At 55.2% G+C, this 24,916-nt stretch overlaps 1 protein-coding gene across 1 annotated transcript; it reads left to right on the forward strand.

Annotated features, from left to right (window-relative positions):
- Positions 1 to 12,073: 12,073 nt before the first annotated feature.
- SLC25A37 (solute carrier family 25 member 37) lies at positions 12,074 to 24,881 on the forward strand. The gene is made up of 4 exons (XM_074164244.1): positions 12,074 to 12,286; positions 20,540 to 20,768; positions 22,264 to 22,320; positions 24,361 to 24,881. Exons 1-4 carry the CDS (start codon positions 12,074 to 12,076, stop codon positions 24,879 to 24,881), a joined length of 1,020 nt encoding a protein of 339 aa, XP_074020345.1.
- The last annotated feature ends 35 nt before the right edge of the window (positions 24,882 to 24,916 follow it).

Raw genomic sequence — 24,916 nt, forward strand, 5'->3', positions numbered from 1 at the left:
CTGGGCTCCCCAGTTCCAGAAGGACAGGAAACTGCTGGAGAGGGTACAGCAGAGGGCTACAAAGATGATGAGGGGTCTGGAGCATCTCTCTGATGAGGAGAAGCTGAGGGACTTGGGTCTTTTTAGTCTGGAGAAGAGAAGACTGAGGGGGGATCTGATCAAGGCCTATAAATACTGAAAGGGTGGGTGTCAGGAGGATGGGGCCAGTCTTTTTCCAGTGGTGCCCAGTGACAGGACAAGAGGGAACGGGCACAAACTTGAACATAAGAAGTTCCACCTAAACATGAGGAGGAACTTCTTTCCTGTGAGGGTGGCAGAGCCCTGGAAGAGGCTGCCCAGAGAGATGGTGGAGTCTCCTTCTCTGGAGACATTCAGACACCACCTGGACACGTTCCTGTGGGACCTGCTCTGGGTGGACCTGCTCCAGCAGGGGATTGGACTGGGTGATCTCCAGAGGTCCCTTCTGACCCCATGTGTTTCTGTGATTCTGTGATTCTGTTACGGCTTGAAAAACCCCCGACAATTTATTGTCGTTCAGACAATTATTCCCTCACCCAACGACACTCCCCCCCCCCCCCCAACCCGCGAAGGGAAAAAGGGGGGAAAAACAAGGAAAGACAAGGATTGAAATACAAATAGAATTAATAGGATAAGGCTAAATAATTAACATTAATTATACTAAAGAGCCAATATTGATCCATCACCAATATAAAATACACCAGGATGGTACTCAGCCCGTTCCACCAGCTGGAAGCTGGTCCCTGCCATCAGGGGACAGCAAGTGGGGACCTTGCGAGCGCTTGCGGGAGAGAGGGAAGGGCTCAGGGCTCCGGCACGAAGTCCTCAGGATCCCAGACATCATGGGAGAGAGAGAAACTCCTCGCCAAACTTTATAATTTCTACTAAATGTGATGTTCATGGTATGAAATAATCCCGGTGGCAGCTCGGGGCAAGCGCCCGGGTCTCGCTCCTCCTCGTCCCTGCTCATGAGAAGGCTCAAAACCACTGAGATCCTGAATCCCACACCCCATCGCTGGCCAGAAATTAAATATTTTTCACCAATTCAGACACCGGAGTCTTCTCAAAGTGCAGTTTCCCCAGGCATTAGAAGAGAAATGAGGCCCGGGACAATTCTAAATATACAGTGGGACTGTAGCACCCGCGGGGCTGTGCGAGCTCTAAATTACATTCCTGGTATAAACAGGCAACTATAAATGTACAGACAGCACATAAACGTATAAATAAAAATGTACAGCTATAAATATATAAGCATAAATATATAATATACATAAACATGTATATTATAAATCCACAACGGTATTGTAGCACCTGTAATGAAGATATAAATATTTATGAATAAGTCATAAATAAATGAATCTGGTTTAAAAAAAAAAAAAATATATATATATATAAAATGAGGAAAAAGCCTCTCCTTGCCTCGAAGGGGCTGAAAATCGGCGGGGGAAGGAAGGGACCCTCTGGCACGTTGCCACTGAGCGGCAGCACAGCTTGTGCCCACCCGAGCTGGGAGAAGTGGAAGGAAAAAGTCTCTCCTGCCAACTCCAATGTGTTAATAAGAGGAATAAAGGCTGGGGAGGTTCGGGGGAGCGGGGGGAGTGCCTGGGGAGCGGTGCCCAGCGTCCAGTCCTGGTGGCCGTGGTGACATCTAGCCTGGCCGTGTGGGTAAACACACACACATCCCCCCCGGACAAGGTTTGGAGGGCGATTGAATCAGATTCGTGATTGAAGCAGGCGCTTTGGGATGGGAAATTACATCCAGCTAATGATGGGACCCGAGGGGAGAAGGAGATTTAGACCTGCTCTTGCTTTGTAAGAGAAATGCAGAGCCCTGGGGCGGCCACCAGAGCGAGGGCTCAGAGGATGGGGAAGGGAAGGGAAGGGAAGGGAAGGGAAGGGAAGGGAAGGGAAGGGAAGGGAAGGGAAGGGAAGGGAAGGGAAGGGAAGGGAAGGGAAGGGAAGGGAAGGGAAGGGAAGGGAAGGGAAGGGAAGGGAAGGGAAGGGAAGGGAAGGGAAGGGAAGGGAAGGGAAGGGAAGGGAAGGGAAGGGAAGGGAAGGGAAGGGAAGGGAAGGGAAGGGAAGGGAGGTAAAAAGTCGCTGCCATCAAACCATGCAAAGAAAAATGCTGTGCTGGGGGGTGGTTTGGTGGGGGCTGAGCGTGGGCTCCGTGTCACCGGCGAGTTTTGGCCCAAGGGTTGGCCTGAGCCGGGCTGGGTGTTAGAAATATCGCAAAATATGCAGAAATTGAGAGCTGCCAATAAAGCCGTCGCTGGCAGAGTCTGCAGGCGGCACAAAATGGAGGCCTAGGAGGAATGTGCAAGTTGTTTTTGTGCATGCTAATTATTTCCAGATGCATGCTCTTTGCAGCGACAGAGAAGATATTAGTTGTTTGTGAATATATTTCATTCCACCGTTCACAGCATCAGCAGTGGGAGGAAAACCTTCCCAACGGCTGTTGCTCATGCTGGTGAAGGGAGCCCGGGCTCTGGGATGGGATGCTCCATCGAGGAGAGCTACCGGCATTTTCCATGGGAGGAAGGTTTCCTCCAAGCACCAAATCCTGCTTTGTTCCCACCGTGCAATTCAGAGGAAATCTGGGATAAAGCCACGCTGCTAAAATCATCGGGCTTGCTCTGAATGAGTGCTCGAGAGCAGCCCCAAGGAGAAGGACTTGGGGGTGTTGGTGGGTGAGAAGCTCCACACGCCCCAGCAATGTGGGCTGCATCCCCAGCAGCGTGGCCAGCAGGGCGAGGGGGGGGATTCTGCCCCTCTGCTCCGCTCTGCAGAGACCCCCCCAGCCCAGTGCTGCCTCCAGCTCTGGGGCCACCAACATCAGAAGGACACGGAGCTGTTGGAGCAGGGCCAGAGGAGGCCCCGGAGATGCTGGGAGGGCTGGAGCCCCTCTGCTGGGAGGACAGGCTGAGAGAGTTGGGGGGGTTCAGCCTGGAGAAGAGAAGGCTCCGGGGAGACCTTGGAGCCCCTTCCAGTCCCTCAAGGGGCTCCAGGAAAGCTGGGGAGGGACTCTGGATGAGGGAGGGGAGCCACAGGAGGAGGGGGAAGGGTTTGACACTGAAAGAGGGGAGATGGAGCTGAGATGTGGGGAAGAAGTTCTTTGGTGTGAGGGTGGTGAGAGCCTGGCCCAGGTTGCCCAGAGAAGCTGTGGCTGCCCCATCCCTGGAGGGGTTCAAGGCCAGGTTGGAGGGGGCTTGGAGCAACCTGGTCTGGTGGGAGGTGTCCCTGCCCAGGGCAGGGGGTGGGATGGGATGGTCTTTAATGTCCCTTCCCACCCAAACCATTCTGTGATTCTCTGAATTGGTGCCTGGAGAGAGCAGCATGATGGAGACCCAGAGCAGCGCCATGAGCGGGATATCTGGGCATCGCCCTTTTCCAGAAGAGAAACCTTCTCTAGGACACATGCAGGTCGACCCCGACAGCCCCAGCAAGGTGTGTGCCGGGTGCCCGGCCCCTATCTCGGGGGACCACATCTCCCACCCCACCGCACCCTCCCCAGTATCAGCTGGCAGGGTGCAGTGGGACGAGCAGATACAGGAGCAGCTGGGGCGCCCGGCCCCTGTCCTTGCTGATCAAGGGGGGACACCCCGGGGGTTTTCTGGCCGGTGGGGGTGTGAAGGGGGATATGGAGGAGGAGGCAGGGCTGAGCCGTGTCTCCCAGCTGGACATTTCTTCTTCCATTTTTGTGTTTATTCATTAAAATGCCCTTCTTCTCATTTTGAAGCCGGAGAGGTGTCCCCACAGCCTGACCTCCCCAGGTGTGCTGGCTGCGCTCGCTTTGGGGTGAATAATGCTGATTTTTTATCTGTCTGCACTGCAGCAGCAGGCAAGCACTGCCCGCCACCCACCGCCTCATTCACAGAGTCCTCATCTCCTGCTTTGGAGCTCGCTGTCATTTCATCACACAAAGCCTTGCCCAGAAGAGGTGATGAAGCTCGTGGAATCAGAGAATGGTTTGGGTTGGAAGGAACCTTAAAGATCATCTCGTTCCAACCCCCTGCCCTGGGCAGGGACACCTCCCACCAAACCAGGTAAATTAAATGACTTGACCAAGGACATGTAAGGAGTCGGTGGCAGAGGTGAACCATCCCTGGCTTCAAACACATCCCCTGAACGAACCATAAACCAGAGTTTTCTCCCTCCCTTCTGGTTCTAATTTTGCCAAGTGCTAGAAAAATAATTAAAAAAAAAAAAAAAAAGAGAGCCATACCCAACCCCAGCAAACCCCGTGGGATCTTTCCAGCCTCCTCTGCCCAGTGCCACCAGTCCATCCCCGATGCCCCACCAGCATGTGCTGCGCCTTTCCCATTGTTTCCCCAGGGCTTCAAACCGGAAAGGCAAGTTGATGAAAAAAAAAAAAAAAAAAATCTGGTCCAGGAAGTAATACAAAAGGCAGACTTAATTATACACATCGGGTATTGCCTCTCCCTGTTCCATTAATCCATTGAGCTGGGTGATGGTAAATTAGGTCAGATTATGTGAGCGCTGAAATAAAACCCACGGGCCAAATTCCTTGGGCCCACACCTCCTTTACCAGTCTGAGGTTGCATAAATGTTACCGGGCGCTGGATCTGTCGGCGGTGCTTCGGCGGGGCTGCAGTGCTGATTTTTGAAGATTTCGCCTGGTTTTGGCGTAGCGATAACCCCGCAGCGTCGCTGGGGCTCAATTCTCTCTCATTTTCTCTGCGTCCATTTTCACGGCCCTCGCTTGGCATCGCCGCCGTTGCTCTGTTACACACAAACCTGTTGTACCTTGGTAAATCCGGAGAGCTGTTCTGGTGAATCAAGGCCAAAAAAAAAAAAGGAGATGTTCTGAGTTTGTAGCGGAGCAGGGATTAATGTTCCTGATTTTCCAGTCCTAATCTACCTACCGGCATCTCCCTGTGCTCAGCAAGGGCTTAAAACCAGGGGATGCCTTCCGCTGGTGTCCGAATAAGTGGGTCAGTCCTCCCCGAAGACAAAACAGTGCTCTTTGCTGATTTTTATGGTGCTCGCTAACAGAGAGATAAAAAAAAAAAAATAACTGGAACGCATCGGGTTTCCTGGAGCCTGATATTTCCCAGCGGCCGCCTCTTCCCAGGAGCATCGCAAAATGCACCCGGATGGGCAGGGAAACCCAGGATGGGGTCAGAGAGACCCTTTTCCAGGGCAACTTCGGGGGCTGAGGCTGCCTTTTGACCAAAGGACGGTTCTGGGGAGGGAGGTCCAGCCTTAGTTTACAATTTATTTTGAGGATTTGAGGATTTCTAAGGAGGGACGGGGGCTGGCAGTGGCCAAGAGTGCTGGGAAGGGGCTGCATCCAAGCCATGCGGCATGGGGGATCGGCGTTCCAGGGAGTGCTGCTCCCTCAGCAGTGGCGATTCCCGCATGAAAACCATCCTTCATCCAGCGTCAGCATCTGGCAACACAAACTAGGGGAAAAAAAAAGGCTGTGGGAACATACACTTCAGGCTGGTTAACTGGAAATAAGGCAGCAAATATCACAGAATCACAGAATCACATGGGGTTGGAAGGGACCTCTGGAGATCATCTAGTCCAACCTCCTGCCAGAGCAGGTCCACCCAGAGCAGGTCCCACAGGAACGTGTCCAGGTGGTGTTTGAATGTCTCCAGAGAAGGAAACTCCACCACCTCTCTGGGCAGCCTCTGCCAGGGCTCTGCCTCCTCATGTTTAGGTGGAACTTCTTGTGTTCAAGTTTGTGCCCATTCCCTCTTGGCCTGTCACTGGGCACCACTGGAAAAAGACTGGCCCCATCCTCCTGACACCCACCCTTTCAGTATTTATAGGTGTTGATCAGATCCCCCCTCAGCCTTCTCTTCTCCAGACTAAAAAGACCCAAGTCCCTCAGCCTTTCCTCATCAGAGAGATGCTCCAGGCCCCTCATCATCTTTGTAGCCCTCTGCTGTACCCTCTCCAGCAGTTTCCTGTCCTTCTGGAACTGGGGAGCCCAGAACTGGTCCCAGTGCTCCAGATGGGGCCTCCCCAGGGCAGAGCAGAGGGGCAGGATGACCTCCCTCCACCTGCTGGTCACACTCTTCCTGATGCCCCCCAGGATGCCACTGGCCTTCTTGGCCACCAGGGCACATTGTCGGCTCATGGGCATCCTGTTGTCCCCCAGGACTCCCAGGTCTTTCTCCTCAGAGCTGCTCTGCAGCAGGTCACCCCCAACCTGTCCTGGTGGGGGGGGTTATTCCTCCCCAGGTGCAGCACCCTACACTTGCCCTTGTTGAACCTCATGAGGTTCCTCTCTGCCCAACTCTCCAGCCTGTCCAGGTCTCGCTGGATGGTGGCACAGCCTTCCCGTGTGTCGACCACCCCTCCCAGTTTTGTATCATCAGCAAACTTGCTGAGGGTACATCCCATCCCTTCATCCAGGTCAAGGATCAAAAAAGGTCAAATATACGGCTTTAAGGTTCACTCTGATCCCTCTCCTAAAGCGAACGCTTTACACCCTGCCATAAATGGGTGCCTTTTCCTTTCCACAATTAAAAATACACTGACATGCTGCTGAACGCCTGAATTTTAAAAAAATAATAATAAAAAAGGCCTGTAATTTGCTGCTACGTGGCATCGCGCTGCTGTTCCCCCTCCTCACCCCCGAGCCAGCACCCACGGCTCTGCACCACCGTGATGGTGGCGGCAGGTCATGAAAATGGTTAAGAAAAAAAAACCCCAAACAAGGTGTTGCTCAGCTGTTAGAGAACTTGTAGATTTGGAAAGCGAAAAAAAAAATAAATAAAAATTAAAAAATTAAATATCTATATATATATCCCACTGGATCCTGTAGATAAGACACAATTTGTGTGGCTCCCAGAAGGTGTCTGCCTCCCAGCAGGACACTCCTGCCTTATCGGCGCGGGTGCAGCCGTGGGGTCCTGCACCTCCTGCCCGGCCAGTGGCCACGATAACCAAACCCGGGTCCTCCTAATCGGCTACCGAGTGCCAGGCAGATGGCCCCGGGGGCTGCAGGCACCTTCCTTGGGCAGGGACTTAGGAAAGCCAGGAGCGTTTCGCTCCATTTTGCAGGTCGTCTCTCATTTCTCGTCGTATTTCTGGCAGCGAGCAAGCATTTCTTCAGCCGTTTAAAAGCTGCCCTCGGGTGCAGAGGCCCCGTAAAAGCAGGTTACAGACCAACGAGGGCTCGGATGTTGGGTCTGATTCATTGTTTTACTCGGCTCCTCGCAATGATGCAACGTGCGTGCAGATTGCAGCCGCGTATTTCGTGTCGACTTGTTGGTGTATAAATGAGAGTTCTCGGTGTATAAATGGGTGTTCTCGGTGTATAAATGAGTGTTCTTGGTGTATAAATGGGAGTTCTCGGTGTATAAACGAGTTTTCTCAGTGTCCGAGTGTTCTCTGTATAAATGAGAGTTCTCAGTGTATAAACGAGTGTTCTCAGTGTATAAATGAGTGTTCTCGGTGTGTAAACGAGTGTTCTTGGTGTGTAAACGGGTGTTCTCGGTGTATAAACGAGTGTTCTCGGTGTATAAATCAGAGTTCTTGGTGGATAAACAAGTGTTCTTAGTGTATAAATGAGAGTTCTCAGTGTATAAATGAGTGTTCTTGGTGTATAAATGAGTGTTGTTGGTGAATAAATGAGTGTTCTTGGTGTGTAAATGGGTGTTCTTGGTGTGTAAATGGGTGTTCTCGGTGTATATAAATGAGAGTTCTCGGTGTATGAGTGTTGTCAGTGTATAAACGAGTGTTCTCAGTGTATAAATGGGTGTTGGTGTATAAATGAGTGTTCTTGGTGTATAAATGAGTGTTCTTGGTGTATAAACGAGAGTTCTCGGTGTATAAACGAGTGTTCTCGGGCAGCTGCCGCCAGACTGTGCTTTTAACGGCACGGGTGGCTTTGCCCTTCGCTGCTTCTCTGCCCTGATGGGGTTTGGGGGGGCTCCTGGAGCCCCTGAGGGACCTTCCAACACCCCCCCCCCCAAGCAGCCCCAGGACGGGGTGCACCCAGCAGCGGTTGTGCCCTGGGAGGCAGCAAGGGAATCGTTGCACAAGACCGGCGGGGGGTTTTTGTAAACCCGGTTGAGCTGACGCTGCGGACGAGCCGGGAGGGATGACTCTTCCTCGCCACGCCGGGCAGGGATGGCAGGAAACCAGCCAGGAGACACAGGCTGTTCCTTTTCCTGCCGGTGGGACGCGTGACGCGACCGAACCACCAGCCGGACCAGGCTCTCCCCCGCCCCATTTTCCTTCCACAACCGACGAGTCATTTTGTCCCTTTCCTTCAAGAAACGCGAGGAAAATCCTCAGGCTGGGCATCTTGTGGCCCTCGGCGCCCCCCGGGTGGCCCTTGGCACGGAGCGGGAAGGATTCCTCGTGTCAGTGCTCCTGGGGGTTAAAATATAACCCGTTTTTACCTGGAAACAGCCCCGTATTTAGACCGATTCATACGATTTCTTATCAGGGAGCGAGACCTAAGACCGTAGGGGAAAGGGCTCGTTAAGGTGACACTAATTTCCCCACCCTCCTCTGCCCTGCCAAGAGCTCTGGAAGGAGCTCAGCTGCTGCCGACTTGTTTATGGAGTAAAAAACCTCGATAAAACTACGTGGAGCAACACCAGGAAGTGTTTGAATTCAGGCGTTCCCATGAAAAAAAGGCTGCCCTCACAGAAAGGGAGCCGCTGTGCCCCCCCAGGTGATGCACGTCTTGGGGACACGGGGGACAATCGGGGGGAGCGCCGGCTGCTGGCAGGACATCCCTGCGCGTGGCTCTCCAAGCTCCCAAATGTCATCAACGCAGGCCACCAAGAGCGTCAAACCATCTGCCACCAACCTCTGGAGGGGAAAAAAAGAAGCCGTGATGATCTGGGGGCAAGATGGGGAAGGAGAGAGGGTGATGCACGTCTTGGGGACACGGGCAATGATTGGGGAGCGCTGGCTGCTGGCAGGACATCCCTGCGCATGGCTCTCCAAATGTCATCAACACTGGAGAGCAAGAGCGTCAAACCATCTGCCACCAACCTCTGGAGGGGACAAAATAAGAAGCCGTGATGATCCAGGGGGGCAAGATGAGGGGGGGAAAGGAAGGAGAGAGGGTGATGCACGTCTTGGGGACACGGGTGACAATCGTGGGGAGCGCCGGCTGCTGGGAGGACATCCCTGCCCGTGGCTCTCCAAGCTCCCAAGTGTCATTGACGCCGGAGAGCAAGAGCATCAAACCATCTGCCACCAACCTCTGGAGGGGAAAAAAAAAGCCGTGGTGATCTGGGGGCAAGATGGGGAAGGAGAGAAGGTGATGCACGTCTTGGGGACACGGGTGACAATCGTGGGGAGTGCTGGCTGCTGGCAGGACATCCCTGAATGTGACTCTCCAAATGTCATTGACGCCGGAGAGCAAGAGCGTCAAACCATCTGCCACCAACCTCTGGAGGAAAGAAAAAGCCGTGGTGATCCAGGGGGCAAGATGGGGAGGGGGGGGAAAGGAAGGAGAGATTTAGCAACCGCCGCGTTAAATCGCGTGTTGTTGACTCGTTATAGTCTCTTTCCACAGGTTTGGGGACAGTCGGTGACGCCTGGTCTCCCGGGACAGCGTGACGGCGGGGCGGGAGATGCCACCGGTGCCCTCCCTCCGTGTTGGATTCCCCATGGGAATCCCAGCCTGGGGGGGGGATGCGGAAACGGGGTGGTCCGTCCATCCGCACACCTCCAGCTCTTCCACCCCCAGAACGAGCGCTGTCCCCCGGGGGGTAGAAAACGCTGCCAGGTCCCCAAAACCAATCCGGGGTGACTCACGGGCACGAGACACTCATTATTCTTTTTTTTTCCCGGCGTTCCCACGGAGCAGGGAGACTTCCCAGCCCAAACGCGGGGCCACCGGAGCAGGGGGCACCCGCGGGGACGAGAAGAGCCCAAGTTTTATTCATTTCATGGTTAACGGGAAAACCAAAAAAAAAAAACTTAATTTTTTTTTCCTGCTTTTTTTTTTTATGGGGCTCTCGGAGGTTTTCTTCCTTGCCCCCCCCCGCCACCCCCCCCCTCCCAAAACCGCCTGGAGCAGCAATAAATGGCTTTTTTTTTTGCATTATCATGGCGCTTGGTGCAAATGGTTCGCCTTGATTTGGGCACACGAGGTCGAATTCCAAATCGTCCTTCCAAAAGGGATGGAAAAAAAGTCGTTCCTGGAGCGCCCCCTCTTTTCCCCCCCCCCCACCCCCCCTTGGAGGGGGGGGCCACGAAGGCTTGGCCTCCCGGCTCTTTGAGGCTGCGGAATTGGAATTGGTTTGGGCCGGTTTCATGCTGGAAGCTCCTCATCCTGGATGGGGGGGGGGGACACGGGGGGGACACCGGGCTCCCCGTGAGCTGAGGCACCAAGGAAACCCCCCAAAATTAAACCCTATCGCAGGCACAACTCACAGCCCCCCCACCTGGGCGGGGGGGTGGCCTTGCACTTTGGGGAGGATTTGGGGCTATTTGGGGCCGTGGAACACCCCCAGCTCCAGGAATAATCCCACCACCTTCCTGCCCCCCCCCCCCCCGCTCCCCCCATGGCACCCCGGAGGCGCAGGGCAGGGGGCAGCTGGGGGGTGCCCCCCACGGACCCCCCCCCCTCCCAGGGCCACCCAGAGGGGCTCCCACCCCGACAGGCTATGGGCCGGCTGCTGCAGGGGGGGGGGGCACAGGTCCAGGGGGGGGCCGCGGAGCCCCCTCCCACCCGTGACTGTGCGTCCGTGCACCCCGATGCCCCTTGCTCATTCTGCTTGTGCAACACCCCTTGCACACTCACCCCACTCGCACTCCAACACCCCTTGCACGCTTTACGCTTCTTGTACTGACACCCCTTGCACTTTCCCCACTGGCACACTCATCCCACTCGCACCCGAACATGCCTTGCACGCTTGTCCCACTTCCACCTAGACACCCCTTGCACACACACCCCACTTGCACCCCGACACCCCTCGCACTTTCCCCCCCTTGCACACTTTCCCCACTGCACCCCAATGCCCCTTGCACTTTCTCCACTTCAACTCTGACACCCCTTGCACACTCACCCCACTTGTACCCAAACACGCCTTGCACTTTTCCCACTTCCACTTTCCACACTTCTACCTCGACACCCCCTGCACTTTCCTCACTTGCACCCGAAGTCCCCTTGCACACTCACCCCACTGCACCCCAACACCCCCCGCACTTCCCCCCTTGCACCCAACACCTCACACACTTTCCCCACTGCCCCCCAATGCCCCTCGCACTCTCCACTTGAACCCTGACACCCCTTGCACACTCACCCCACTTGCACTCCAACGGCCCTTGGACACTTTCACTTCTTGTACTCCGACACCCCTTGCACACTCACCCCACTCGTACCGATACGCCTGGCACACACTTCCCACTTCCACTTTCCCCACTTCTACCTCGACGCCCCTTGCGCTTTCCCCACTTGCACCCCAACCCCCTTTGCACACTCACCCCACTGCGCCCCAAAACCCCTCGCACTTTCCCCGCTGCACCCCCGTGCCCCTTGCACACTTTCCCGCCCCCGCACACTTTCACTGCTTGCACCCCGACCCCTCCCGCACACTCCCCCCCCCCCCCCCCCCCCGCCCCAGGGGTGCCCGCTGGTGCAAGGAGGGGGACGGAGGGGTGGAGGGGAGGGGAGGGAAGGGCGCGCGCTTGCACGGCGGAGCGCGCGCCCGCACGAGGACCCCACGCCTGCAGGCGCGGCCGGGCGCTCCCCGCGCTGCCCCCTCCCATCCCGCCCCGCGCGCCTGCCGGCCGGCCCCGCCCCCGCCGCCGCAGCCAATCGCGCCCCTCCACCCTTCCGCCTCTCCTCGCCATTCGCCCGCCTCCCTGCCAATCCTCTCCTTTCCCGTTGCCCGGCTGTTTGTGACGTCACCGAGAGGGGCGGGGCGGGCGGGCTGTGGCAGCCGCTCGCTATTGGCGGGCGCGGGGCGGGGCGGGGCGCGGGCGCGGCTTTAAAAGGGGGACCGGGGCGGCGCGCGAGCCCCGTGCGGCCCCCCCCCCCCCGCCCCGTGTGCGGCCCCCCCCTTCCCCGGTTCCCGCCGGGTCTCCCCCCGCCGCCACCGGGCGGATGGAGCTGAGCTGCGGAGTGGGGGGCAGCGCGGCGGCGCCCCCCGGGCCCGGCCCCCCCCACCCCGGTGCCGCCGCCGCCCCCGCGCCGCCTATGGAGGGCGAGGAGTACGAGAGCCTGCCCAGCGGCGCCTCGCTCGGCACCCACATGATGGCCGGGGCGGTGGCGGGCATCATGGAGCACACGGTCATGTACCCGGTGGACTCGGTCAAGGTGCGTGGCGGAGGGTGGGACTGGTCCGTTCCCCACCCCCCCCGGACCGCCCGGAGCCGTTCCGGTGGCTGCCGGGGTCGGGAGAGGCGTGCAACGTGGGGGGGGGGGTGGCGTGCAACGGGGTACCGGGGGTGTGTGGGGGTACCAGGAGTGCACGAGTGTGTGTGCAACGGGGTACCGGGGGTGTATGGGAGTACTAGGGGTGCACGGGGGTGTATAGGGGTACCAGGAGTGCACGGGGGGGGTGTGCAGTGGGGTACTGGGGGTGTATAGGGGTACCAGGAGTGCATGAGTGTGTGTGCAACGGGGTACCGGGGGTGTACGGGGTACCAGGAGTGCACGAGTGTGTGTGCAACGGGGTACCGGGGGTATATGGGGGTACCAGGAACGCCCGAGTGTGTGTGCAACGGGGTACCGGGGTTATGTGTATGGGGGTGCCTTGGAGTGTGTGCAATGGGGCACCGGCGGTGTACGGGATACCAGGAGTGCACGAGGGGGTGTGCAGTGGGATACCGGGGGTGTACGGGGTACCAGGAGTGCACGAGTGTGTGTGCAACGGGGTACCGGGGGTGTATGGAGGTGCCCTGGAGTGTGTGCACGGGATACTGGGGGTGTGCAAGGGTGCCCGCAGTGGGGTTCCGGGGCTGTACGGGGTACTGGGTTTGTGTGTAATGGGGGTGCCCTGGAGTGTGTGCACAGGGGGTGCCCGGAGTGTGTGTGCATGGGAGTGTGTGCAGTGGGGTACTGGGGGTGCCCCAGGGTGTGTGCATGGGGCACCAGATGTGTGTGGGGTGGGTGTTCAACGGGGTACCAGGGGCTTTGCAGGGGTCCCCAGGAATACATGCACGGGGTGCTGGGGTTTGTGCTGGTGCAAGTGGGAGAGCGTGCTAAGGGTGTGCAGTGGTGCAAGGAGGGGGGCAAGCGTGCAAGGGGTGGCAGGGTGTAAGTGTGGGGGAAGGGTGCAAGTGGGGGGAAGTGTGCAAGGGATGGCAGGGTGCACAGGGCCCCAGGGAGCAGGGAGGGTGCTTGGGGGGGACCAGAGTTGTACCAGAGTGTGCAAGAGGCGCAGGGTGCTGCAGTGTGGACGGTCCCCGAGGTGTCACCCCTGATGTCTCCGATGGAAGCCGGAGCTGCGCACCCACCCTGGACCCGTCCCTGCAGCCCCTCGGATGCCATCCCGGGTCCCGGTGAGCTTTGCACAACCCCCGGTGCAAAGGTGTGCGCCGTGCCCTGCCACAAGCAAAGTCCTCGTGCCGCTCCCTGAGACGGGAGATGCCACCCGTGCCCTCCGCTTTGGATTCCCCATGGGAATCCCAGCCCGGGGGGGTGGGGGGGAGAAAACGGAGATGGTCCGTCCATCCACACACCAGGTCGGCTGTGAGCAGCGTGAACCTGTACCTTATGTGTCACCCCAACCGGTGGCAGCGGTGGCTTTATCGGGGTCGGGGGGTCTCAGGGCTGCGGCTGTGGTGGTGGTTGGGTTCGGATGGGGATGCTGGGGACCCACGAGGGTGGGTTTGGTGCTGTGGAGCCCACACGAGGGAAGACTTCGCGGCATCACCCATGCTGTAGGAAGCGTCGTGAAGGGTATCTCCTCCCTCTGCCCTGCCAGCCTGCCGCTCCGGCGGCTCGCACAAGAGAAAACAAGGTTGGAAAAAACCAAATGCCCTCCGTACCCTCCTGCCGGTGGGGAGAGGATTCAAGCAGATGCTCTAATTTCTCCTCTTTTCAACGCAGGGCCGCCTGAAAGAGTAGAGGAGAGGAAATGCCTTGGCTTTGAGGGGCTGGAGGTCTTGCCAGCGTGCGGCGATAAGCCCTCAGAGGATGCATTCTCTGCTTTTTTTTTTTTTTTTTAATGTTTTCCCTCCGGGTCTGTGCCTTGCTGGACCTGGTTCGTAGGTTTGGGGCTGCTCCGTATGGTGGGGGTATCCCCCCCCCGCCTTTTTCCCCGAGGCACGGGGTCGGTGCCCACCCCGGGCGCCTCCTCACCGGCTTCTTGCACAAACAAGCCTGGCATTTTCTGCCAAGTCACGGCCGGAGCAGCGTGTCGTCACTCCGGACTTTATGGCCTTGATTTAAGAGGGCATTTCCTCTGCGGGGGGAAAGGGAGAAGGGAGAGAAAATGAAAGTTGTGCCCCGGTTTCCCGGAGCGGGAGGTGCTTCAGGGGAAGGTAAAAGTGCTGATTTCACCGGGCAGTCAATTCCCTGGTCGCTCCAGGGCTGGCAGCGCCTGCGTCGAGAGTTTCCCGGGGCAAATGCCTTACGCTGGGAATAATCCCGCTCAGCAAACTGCCTTGAAGTGCTTGGAAGCAGATAAAATACTCCGGCTGTTGGCTGGCTGCGGGGAGACTCCGGTGGAGCGTGGCCAAGGTCACCCCCTGTGTCAGGGACAGGGTGAAATCCCCAGCTCTGGGCTTTGGGTGCCGCTGGTTTGTGCCTGTTCCGTCTGTTGGCTACTGAAAAAAGGCGAGAACTGACCCCAAAAAGGGCTTTTTTTAATAATGGGAGTAACCAAGGAATAATTAAGCTTGTAAGAGCAGTTGTCTTTCACTTTACCATGGGAAATGTGCCGCTCTCCTCCTACAGAAGAGCAGCAAAGCTCCTTCCTTAGTCTGATTTTTCTGGATAATAAATAATTACCGGGCTCGGCCGTGGCTGAGCAGAGCCCGTGGAGGAGGCAGGGGTTTGTGGATGCTGCAGGAGAGAGGTGTTTCGGGCACCTGGGCTAGATCGTGTTGGAGAGGAAATGTTTTGGTTTCCAGTAAGTCATTTCCTCCCAAAGAGAAACTGAAAATGTTTTAATTTGGGGAATGGCTGGCTTCGGACACTTGCACAATTCCCGAGTTCGGCGGTGGTGGTGTCCTGGGAGTTAAAACGGTGCCCCGTGGACCTTTGGAAATGGGAGATAGGCCTGCGTGTCACAGCCGAGACGATGCCCAGAGGTGCTGGTGATGCAGCACGTGCTGGGAAGTGATGAGGGAGGGTGTAAATCCGTGGTGCACAAGCCCATGTGCAGCCCCCTGGGGCACCGGGCTGTCGTTCCCCTGCTCTAACGTAAAGCTTTGCTGGTTGTATATATATTTTGCGGCAGCGTTGCTATTTATTGAGGGGCGATACTCAATCCGGGTTGTGTTTTACCAACTTAAGCTGCAGCTGGAGGCTTGTGATTATTGATTTCCTGGGTGTCTTTTTCTTCCCATCATTTTCCTTCTGATGGAAAGACCCTCCCTTTGCACCTTGAGCCTTCCCTACAGGTTGGCCTCTCTCTTATGCCATGGTTGTAGCAAACACCGGCTCGAACTGTAGGTTTTTAGACGTGTGCTCACGGCGTTTCTCTGAGTTTTTTGTTTTGAGGCTTATTTTGTTCAGTAGCTGCTGAAAACACAGCTGTCCTGGCAAGCCTGGCCAGTCTGCAAATTAATTTGTAGAGATCAGCGTGTCAAGAACTTCTTGTGATGGCAGCAGAAGGGAGTTTCTGGAGGACCCCCCTGGAGCCTCCTCTTGCTTAAGCCACGTGGAGGCTGCTGGAGCTGGTTTCCCGGGGCAAGGGAAGGAGCTGCCTTGATGTGAAGAACATCTCTTGTCCTCACCTGGGAACTAATTGCTGCTGTGAGACAGCTCAGTGAGAAACTGGAGATGAGCTGGGCTTGAACCTCCCTTCCTCGCACCGGAGGGCAGCTATGCTAATGACAAAGAGTCCTTGCTCCAGCTCTAACCATGTTGCAATCCTTCTCCGTGATCACCTGAACCGCTCCTAACCAAGCTGGTGCAATGAGACATCTTTAAGTTGACTTTGCTGGGGCTGGGCATGGTTCCTAACGGGGACGGGAGGTCCCGTACTGTAAGGGGAACACCTGGGGTGAAGAAGGGTAGGAGAAACATCTCGCCTACATCTGCGATGCGAGAGAAAGGAAAGGAGGACAAGTATGATGGAGGGATGGAGCGATGTTGGGAGGGATGGAGCGACTGTTTCCTTGGCTCCAGCTGGGACAGTCAACCGTGGGTGACCTGCCTCGTGCAAGTAGACCTTGGAGCTTCCCTGTTTGTAACGAAGGTCCTGAAAGCACGTAAGTACGGGGGTGGCAGAGCTGCTGAGCTCCTGTGAGCTGTTGTACTGTGGTTTATTTAGACTTTGGGGTTAGGGACGCTTGCCTTGGCTTGGGTTTGGCTCTGGGAGGTTCTGCATCCACCCATCTCGACGCAGGTCCAGGGGAGCGGTTACCCCTGTTTCAGCTGATAGCGTTGGGGTGCTGGAAAGTCACGGTCAACCAGTTTGACCCTACACTCCTCTCCCTTGGGACTTTTCAGGCACGGGTGGCTACCACACCAAGTGTGGTGCTCAGCTGGGGAGCTGCTCTAGCTGGAGAACAGCCCACCGAAAATACAATAAATTAAAAAAAAAAAAAAAAAGGAGTTCAGAGCCTGAGCGTGGCACGGCTCAAAGCCTCCTCTGGCCAACAGGATCCGACCCAGTGGCTGCAGAAATGCTGCTTGTTTCCTGGTAGAAGCATATTGTGTTCTCCGTGTCCTTTGTTCGCTGCGGGGAGACCAGGCAGCTTGACTGTCACATGAACGTTCGGGCTGAACTTTGAGAAATCCTGCCAGAAATCTTGCTCAGAAAAAAACCAACCAAACAAACCAAAAGCAAATTCTCTCTTGAGCTTGCTTGTGGAGTGGCACGTCGAATCAGTGACCCTTTTGCGAGAATATGCAAAACCAGAGACCTGACTTTTGTTAGTAACACATTTCCAGAGAGAAAAAGGACTCTGGACCATTCCTGCGCTCCGGGCAGTGGGAAGAAGGGGCAGTGGAAAGAAGGGGCAGTGGGAAGGCTGGGACCAGCATCTGAAGAGACCAGGCTGGTCCACAAACAGCTGATGAACCTCACACCAGGGCTTTTGGTGGTGCTGCTTGTGCCCAAGCTGAAACCAGGGCTACAGGGACGCCTGCGGTTGCGGGTGCACTCTTGCCTTATGCAACGGGGATTAATCTAAGTAGGTGGAGAAGTATTTCTTGGCTGGATAACAGGGGGGTGAGGCTGCTGGAGGAGCTTGCTGCCTTCAGATAGGTGGCAGGAGCCCGGGGCGGGGGGGTGAGGACTGCATAGCTCGTAGCAAATCGTCCTTGTTCACACCATGATAAACTTATCCTGAGTGAAACAGAGCCGAACCTGTTCTGGGCCCTCTGCCTCTTGCATTGCGGCAGCCAACACAGGAGATCCTGGGTTTGGTTACTTATTCCTGGGGCTGTTTGTCCTGTTTGTGGCCACGGCTTTGATGAAAGGTGCCAGGCTGTGGACCTGGCCGGGCTGGTGGTGATGCAAAGGGCAGTGTGTGTGGGTTAAGTGGGTACAACACACACTCACTGCCCCTTTTTTGGGGTATGGAAGGAGCTTTTGAACCCTTCTAGAGTGGCTCAGGTGATAAACAGAAAAAGAAAACTGGCTATTTACCCATTTTTCATGTGAAAGCAGCTGATTGTCAGTAAGGGTGGAGATAACTCAAGAGTTCCCGACAGCACAGCACCACAGACTTTGGTCCCACACATGCCAGGCTGGGAGTTTATTGCTCTACGGGAGCACTTATCCCTAATTACCTTCCTGACGAGGTGACACTGCTGCGTGCTCAAATGATACCGGCTGCTTCCAAAGCATCCCAGCATTAGAGCGGGGTGAGATCAAGATCTGGGGTCAGTGCCGGAGTCTGAAGCAATGCCTTCAAGTTAGAACTAGCAGAGTGGGAATAAAAAAAAAAAACCAAACAAAAAAACCAAAACAACAAAAAAACCCCAAACCACACCAAAACAACAAAAAAACCCAAACCCCAGCTGGATGTGCCCAGCTCGGCAGCCGGTGGGTCGTGCTGAGTCACGCTGACGGCAGAGCTGCTGCCGGCAGTTTGTGCCGGGCATGGGGAGATCCAGCTCCTCCCGACGAGCATCCATGGGATGGGAAGGTGCAGAGACGCGTGGAAGGGGCTGCAAGACCCCCAGCGAGGCATGAGAGCCGGATTGAACACCTGCTTTTAACTACGGAGATAATTCAGTGTTGTTGTCGCTGCTGCCTTTAAAGGAGGATTTTTTTTTTCCTGAGCCTTTGGGTTTATTTCTAGGGCTGTTCATGGGTTGCAACGCATTTATTGCTCTGAAACAGGAAGCTTTGCTGGAGGCCACCAAATTCCCTGTTGTGGGGTGATGCCTCGCCGTGACCACCAGCCCCGACGCTTGCATCTGAAATTCAGCGAGCTGCTGAACCAAGTCGCTTTCCCAAATGGAATTCCTCTGCAATTCAATTATTATTTTTTTTTTTTAATAATATCTGCTACAAATGCAGTAATTTGTTCGGCTTAGCCTCACGCGTCGCTTTACCTCTTTCATAGCTTGGTTTTATTACACTGGGTTAAAGTCCTGAACTGGGCCCTGGTCTCTTGCTTGGTCTCAGAAAGTGTCTGTGAAAGTGCTCCTCAGCTTCCAGTAACCGGAGTGGTTTGGGGAGTCGAAGGTCCAAACCTGAAACGTTTTTATTGGCTTAATCTTGCCTGACAGTTTAGCCGTAGTATTTGCCCCCTGGCTGATTACTGAAGTGGCTTGGTAAGCTTGAAGGGACGTGTTCCTGTGAGGAAGCACTGGAGGTGGCACGGGCGATCATTGCTTTGTCAAGGGCTGATGAACCTCTGCTGAGGACGGAGCCGTTCGTGTCGCTCACTGGTGTCTGAGGGCTGCCAAATCCCTCAGGGAAACTTCACTCTGAAGAAGTTCAGAATTCAGAACTTCATAGAATCACAGAATGGTTAGAGTTGGAAGGGACCTTAAAGCTCATCGAGTTCCAACCCCCCTGCCCTGGGCAGGGACACCTCCACTAGAGCAGGTTGCTCAAAGCCCCATCCAGCCTGGCCTTAAACACTTCCAGGGATGGGGCAACACTTCCAGGGATGGTTCAGAACTTCCTTCTGAACTTGGTTCTGGGGTGTCCCAGCTGGGGGTGAGGGGCAGAAGGCGTCCTCCCTGTCAAACCCGAAGGACCTCTGAGTCGCGGTTGTCAAGCTTCTCCTTGCGAGGCCATTAATGTGATGCTGCAGGTGGCCAAACGCTCGTCTCCTGTGGCTGTGCCCTTCCCCAGGAGCCTGCTGTGTTTGTGTTTCGAGGGGTGAGGCTGCACCGAAGGCTGGATCTCTCCAGACTGGTTTCGGTGGGATGGGGTGTACCAGCCGGTGCGGAGACCGGCAGGACCTGTGGGCTGCTCGGCAGGAGCAGCAGAGCCCTTTGCATCATCATTCCGTGGATTTTCTCGGTCTTTCTGGGGGGCGGTTGTAGAGGTTTAAGCCCTGCTGGTGTCTCTCCTGAGGTGGATGGGGTCTGTGCCCTGCAAACACCCATCGCAGGTTGGCATCGTCACGGAGAGGGCTTTGAGCATTGCTGTGTGAGGGCATCAGACTGCAGAAGCCTGAAACAAGCTAAAAATTGTAATTTTTCCCATGGTGTGTCATTAAGCGATGGCAGCGAGTTTAAGAGGGTGCTTTGGATGCCAGAAGCTTAGCTGCCATCAAAAACCTGTGGAAGGAAAGCCCATTGAGGACTATTGAACAAAGATGGAGATGAAACCACCGAGCTCGGGGTGCTGGTGGCGGTGGCACCACCAGGAGCTGGGGGGGAGGATGGGGTGAAGGGTGGCTCCGTGCCCTCCAGGTTGCTGGAGGACAGCCACCCACCGGGTCTTCCTTGGGTGGCCTTTCCCTGTCTGTCCCTCCGCAGAGGGGCTGGGGGGTGTTACTGGGGGTACCCCGTTTTCTCCGCTTGCCCTTCGAGGAAAGTCGTTTCCCAATCGAGTGGACGAACTGCTCGCCAAGTGTCACAAGCCGCTGAGCCAACTACAGGAGGAACAAGCCGGGGCAGAGAGCCCGGCGGTGGTGTAAGCAAGAGGCAATTAAAGACCTAACTGTATTTCTTCACAGAGCCTTGTTGAACGGCTGCCTTCGCTTAATTCCCTGTACTTCCCGTGCATAAACAAGAGCAGAGGTTGCCCTTCCCTCCCCTCGGCAGCCTTCTCACGTTTGGGTGTCGCAACGGGAGCGGGGAGTTAAATCTCCTTGCTCTGGAAGGCAAAGCCTGGAGAAATAATGCCGTAGCCCCGGCGCAACCGTGGAATAAATTAGTGACCCCTTTTTAACGATCCGGGAAGCCTCCTAGCTCTTTAGCCCGTGCTTGTTGCAGTTGAAGATGGGTAACAGACCTCTCCCTTCCTGTGCTTTGTTGCAGACAAGGATGCAGAGCCTGCAGCCGGATCCCAAAGCCCAGTACAGGAGCGTGTACGAAGCTCTGAAGAAGATTGTCCTCACCGAGGGTTTCTGGAGGCCTTTGCGGGGGATTAATGTCACCATGCTGGGGGCTGGCCCTGCCCACGCCATGTACTTTGCCTGCTATGAAAAAATGAAGAAGTCTCTAAGCGATACTCTCCAGCATGGAGGAAACAGCCACTTGGCCAATGGTATTTTTGGGGTTTGTTTTTTTGTTGGGTTTTTTTTTTTTTTTTTTTTTTTCACAAAAAAAATTCCCGCTTGCAGTTTAATGTGCTTAGCCTGGCGTCCTTCACTGCGCTCTGCTCCTGGAAGATCTGCTGTAGGTGCCGTAAATACCCCTATGGGAGGATGGAGGGTGCAAAGATAACCCCAGGCTGGCGGGTCTCGGCACCCACTTTGGGAGTCCTGGGAAGCCAGGGGGACATCAGGGTGGCGCCTGCCCTCCAGTTGAAGGCTTCATGCTGGTCACCGTGCTCCTCTGAAACCTCACCCCTGTCTTAGGACTACCGGCTGCTTGGGAGATCTCTCTTCTGGAGGGTAGAGATGGCTGGGCTGGATGTCACAGCAGAGTACAGAAGCCCTTCCTGGCCTGAACCCTGAGATGACACCGTTGGGCACCCTCCAAAGCCCTGGTCACTCTAGATTACTCTTTAATCTCAGACTATTTTAGCACAAGTAACCAATACGTTGGACAAGAGGTGTTCAGATGCAGCCTGTCCCTGGCTTTATGTTGAAGGCATCATCTAAACCTCTTGAGGTTTGCGGTGCAGGTTGTCCACATGTCTCTCTTAGAGCTCCAGCATGGTGAAGTGCACTGCATCCTCTGTGCTCTCCCATGCTTTGTTAAAGGCTTTGCTTCTGCCAGAAAGGCTTTTTTAGCTCTAGCAATAACCCTTTAACAGTGGAAACCCTCTAATTGAGCGGCCGATTTGTGCAGAAGACACTTCTGCCTGGTCCTTGGCATGACGTGATGGTAGGATCTGCCATGGTGGTCACTTGACTTGACTCAAAAAACTCAGTTAAGGGTATATAACATTTTTCTGGCTCGCTGCTTTTTCACTAGTAATACGCTTCCTGTGTTTGCCTTTCAAGTAGCTACAGGCTCGCAGTAGCAGCGGGAAAACCGAAGCGCTGCGTTAATGAGAAATGACCGAAAGTCATTTGGGCAAGAGAGAATTTGAGATGGAAACCTACATCAAAGGCGAAGGTGTGGCTCGAGAGGCCCATCCTAGAGCCAACTTGCAGCATCATTAATGGCTGGCTGGCTGGTTGCAGAGTCCGTGCAATTAGTGTTTAAAACTAGACTGAGTTAAACGGATGAAAATGCCTAATTATGGATGCACTGAGCCAGCTCTAAACATTGCTCATCCCTCAGACCAGCGCGGGCTGAGTGAAGCCGCCGGTGTCTTGCATAGACAAAACCTTGTGAGTTGTGGGGAATAGCGAAGGCCGTGAGAAGATCCTGGTTTCCCTCAAGCTGTTTGGGCTGAGCTTTTCTCCGCTGGGATGAGCCGTTTTGTTGGGTGCTTCCTTGGGCTGCAGCTCCCCACCAGTGGTACCCGGTGGCATGTGGGCTGTCTGCACCATCATCTGCTGTCTCCATGGGTGGAGCCCCCAGCTTCTGAATATTTCCTTTTATTATTTTTTTTTTTTTTTATTGAAGGATGCCCTTGTCTCTTGCAGGTATAGCTGGGAGTGTGGCCACGCTACTCCACGATGCAGTGATGAACCCGGCTGAAGGTAATGCCCTGGGAAGGCATCGAGGACACCCCGTGCCATCTCAGCAGCTTCAGCCCTTGGCTTTGACGATTCTGCCCAGCTTTTAATGAGCTCAGGCGGGCCACTGTGAAGGGATAAATCCCGCCTGGCTGTTTTCCTTTGCTTGCCGAGGGGTTGCACAGCATCTGTGACTTGCATATCATGACTTTCCAGGAGGACTGGTGTCACTTTTCCTAACATGATGCCGTTATCACTCCATTAGCGCATCTTTCCTGAAGTGGTGGTGGCTTTTTCTGAAGCTTTGGACCACCCAAACAAAATTAAGCTCAGTTACGTTGTTAGACAAGTGCAGCAGCCACAGGACCATTGCGTAGCTTTCCCGGGTAGGTAGAGTCTGACATTAAGAGAGACAGAGACATTAAAAGGGCAGAGAGGAAGCTGATGTACTTCAATAAAGGCAAGTGTAGGGTGCTGCACCTGGGGAGGAATAACCCCCCCCACCAGGACAGGTTGGGGGTGACCTGCTGGAGAGCAGCTCTGAGGAGAAAGACCTGGGAGTCCTGGGGGACAACAGGATGCCCATGAGCCGACAATGTGCCCTGGTGGCCAAGAAGGCCAGTGGCATCCTGGGGGGCATCAGGAAGAGTGTGAGCAGCAGGTGGAGGGAGGTCATCCTGCCCCTCTGCTCTGCCCTGGGGAGGCCCCATCTGGAGTACTGGGACCAGTTCTGGGCTCCCCAGTTCCAGAAGGACAGGGAACTGCTGGAGAGGGTCCAGCAAAGGGCTACAAAGATGATTTGGGTCCTGGAGCATCTCTCTGATGAGGAAAGGCTGAGGGACTTGGGTCTTTTTAGTCTGGAGAAGAGAAGGCTGAGGGGGGGATCTGATCAACGCCTATAAATACTGAAAGGGTGGGTGTCAGGAGGATGGGGCCAGTCTTTTTCCAGTGGTGCCCAGTGACAGGACAAGAGGAAATGGGCACAAACTTGAACATAAGAAGTTCCACCTAAACATGAGGAGGAACTTCTTTCCTTTGAGGGTGGCAGAGCCCTGGAAGAGGCTGCCCAGGGAGGTGGTGGAGTCTCCTTCTCTGGAGACATTCAAACCTCCCTGGATACATTCCCGTGGGACCTGCTCTGGGTGGACCTGCTCCAGCAGGGGATTGGACTGGGTGATCTCCAGAGGTCCCTTCCGACCCCATGTGATTCTGTGATTAAAAGGACTAACAGTAAAATGCAGCTAAAATGAAGACAATTAGCCGGGCTGCCAGCTATTCAGTGTTAATGTATTGTACTTCTCAGTTGGCCCGAAGTCAGGTCTTTCTGAAGGAAAGAAAAATGTCTCTAGTGTTTCAAACCCTTTTAATTGTATCCCGATTAAATGAATTACATTAATTGGCCTTTTGCTTAAGTCAATGGAAGTTGTTCCATTTCTGGACTTGGGACTGTAGGTGAGGGACAGTTATTTGATCAGCTTTCTGCCCTTGTCCACTTGGTATGTCGATGTTTCTGCATGACAGCTCTGCATCCTCACAGATGCATCTGAGGGTCCTCATCAGTCTCTCTTAATGCCTTTCTAGAGAGAAGTAAAGGTTCCTTAAGCTTGAGGAGAGGAATGCATGGAACCCAAGGAAATGGAGAGCTGTTGAACCAAGGCTGAGCTCTGACCCGCTTCCCTCACTTATTGTGTTGAGGTTTTGAGGGGCACCAGGCAGGTTGGGGGAAGCAGTTCTGGTGAACGCCTGTAGATGTGGAGCTCATTGCTACAGTTTTATGTCATAGAATCATAGAATTGTCTAGGTTGGAAGGGACCTTTAAGATCATCTAGACCAACCATCAACCTAACTCTGATAAAAAACATCACTAAACCGTGTCTGTAAAGAATGTCCTAGAGGAGATTTGGACTTGGATGGGGAGGTTGGGTCTGGATGGTTGGGACTTGAAGCTGGGTTCAGTCTGGGTGTTGGGATGACCAAGAAACATCTGCCTTGGCTAATAAGTCTTTGTCTCCTTGCATCTGCCCTACCTGGTGCTGCCCGCCCCGTGGCTCTTGCCTGGACCAGTGGTGAAGCAGCGGATGCAGATGTTCAACTCCCCCTACAAGTCCGTCCTGGCCTGCATAAGGACAGTGCAGAAGACGGAGGGGTTTGGTGCCTTCTACCGCAGCTATACCACCCAGCTCACCATGAACGTCCCCTTCCAGGCCATCCACTTCATCACCTACGAATTCATGCAGGAGCAGATCAACCCCCACCGGGAGTATAACCCTCGGTCCCACATCGTCTCGGGTGCCATCGCGGGGGCTGTGGCTGCCGCCGCCACCACTCCTCTGGACGTCTGCAAGACCTTGCTCAACACCCAAGAGAACATGGCCTTGAGCTCTGTGAACATCAGCGGGCATCTCTCGGGCATGGTGAACGCCTTCAAGACTGTCTACCAGCTGGGGGGCATCTCGGGGTATTTCAGAGGGGTGCAGGCACGCGTCATTTACCAGATGCCTTCAACGGCCATCGCCTGGTCGGTGTATGAGTTCTTCAAGTACTTTCTCACAAAACGCAAGCTGGAAAAAAGAACATCCTTGTGAAGGGGCTTAGGGAGAGTGAATGCCACCTTCCGTGT

The sequence above is a fragment of the Numenius arquata genome, chromosome 26 (assembly GCF_964106895.1).
Source record: "Numenius arquata chromosome 26, bNumArq3.hap1.1, whole genome shotgun sequence".
Classification (NCBI taxonomy): domain Eukaryota; kingdom Metazoa; phylum Chordata; class Aves; order Charadriiformes; family Scolopacidae; genus Numenius; species Numenius arquata.

Excerpts from the sequence above, each read along its gene's own strand:
- SLC25A37 (XM_074164244.1), top strand. The coding sequence starts at position 12,074 with ATGGAGCTGAGCTGCGGAGTGGGGGGCAGCGCGGCGGCGCCCCCCGGG. Across the intron at positions 20,769-22,263 it reads AAACAGCCACTTGGCCAATG|GTATAGCTGGGAGTGTGGCC; the intron begins GTATTTTTGGGG and ends TGTCTCTTGCAG. Across the intron at positions 22,321-24,360 it reads AGTGATGAACCCGGCTGAAG|TGGTGAAGCAGCGGATGCAG; the intron begins GTAATGCCCTGG and ends TGCCTGGACCAG.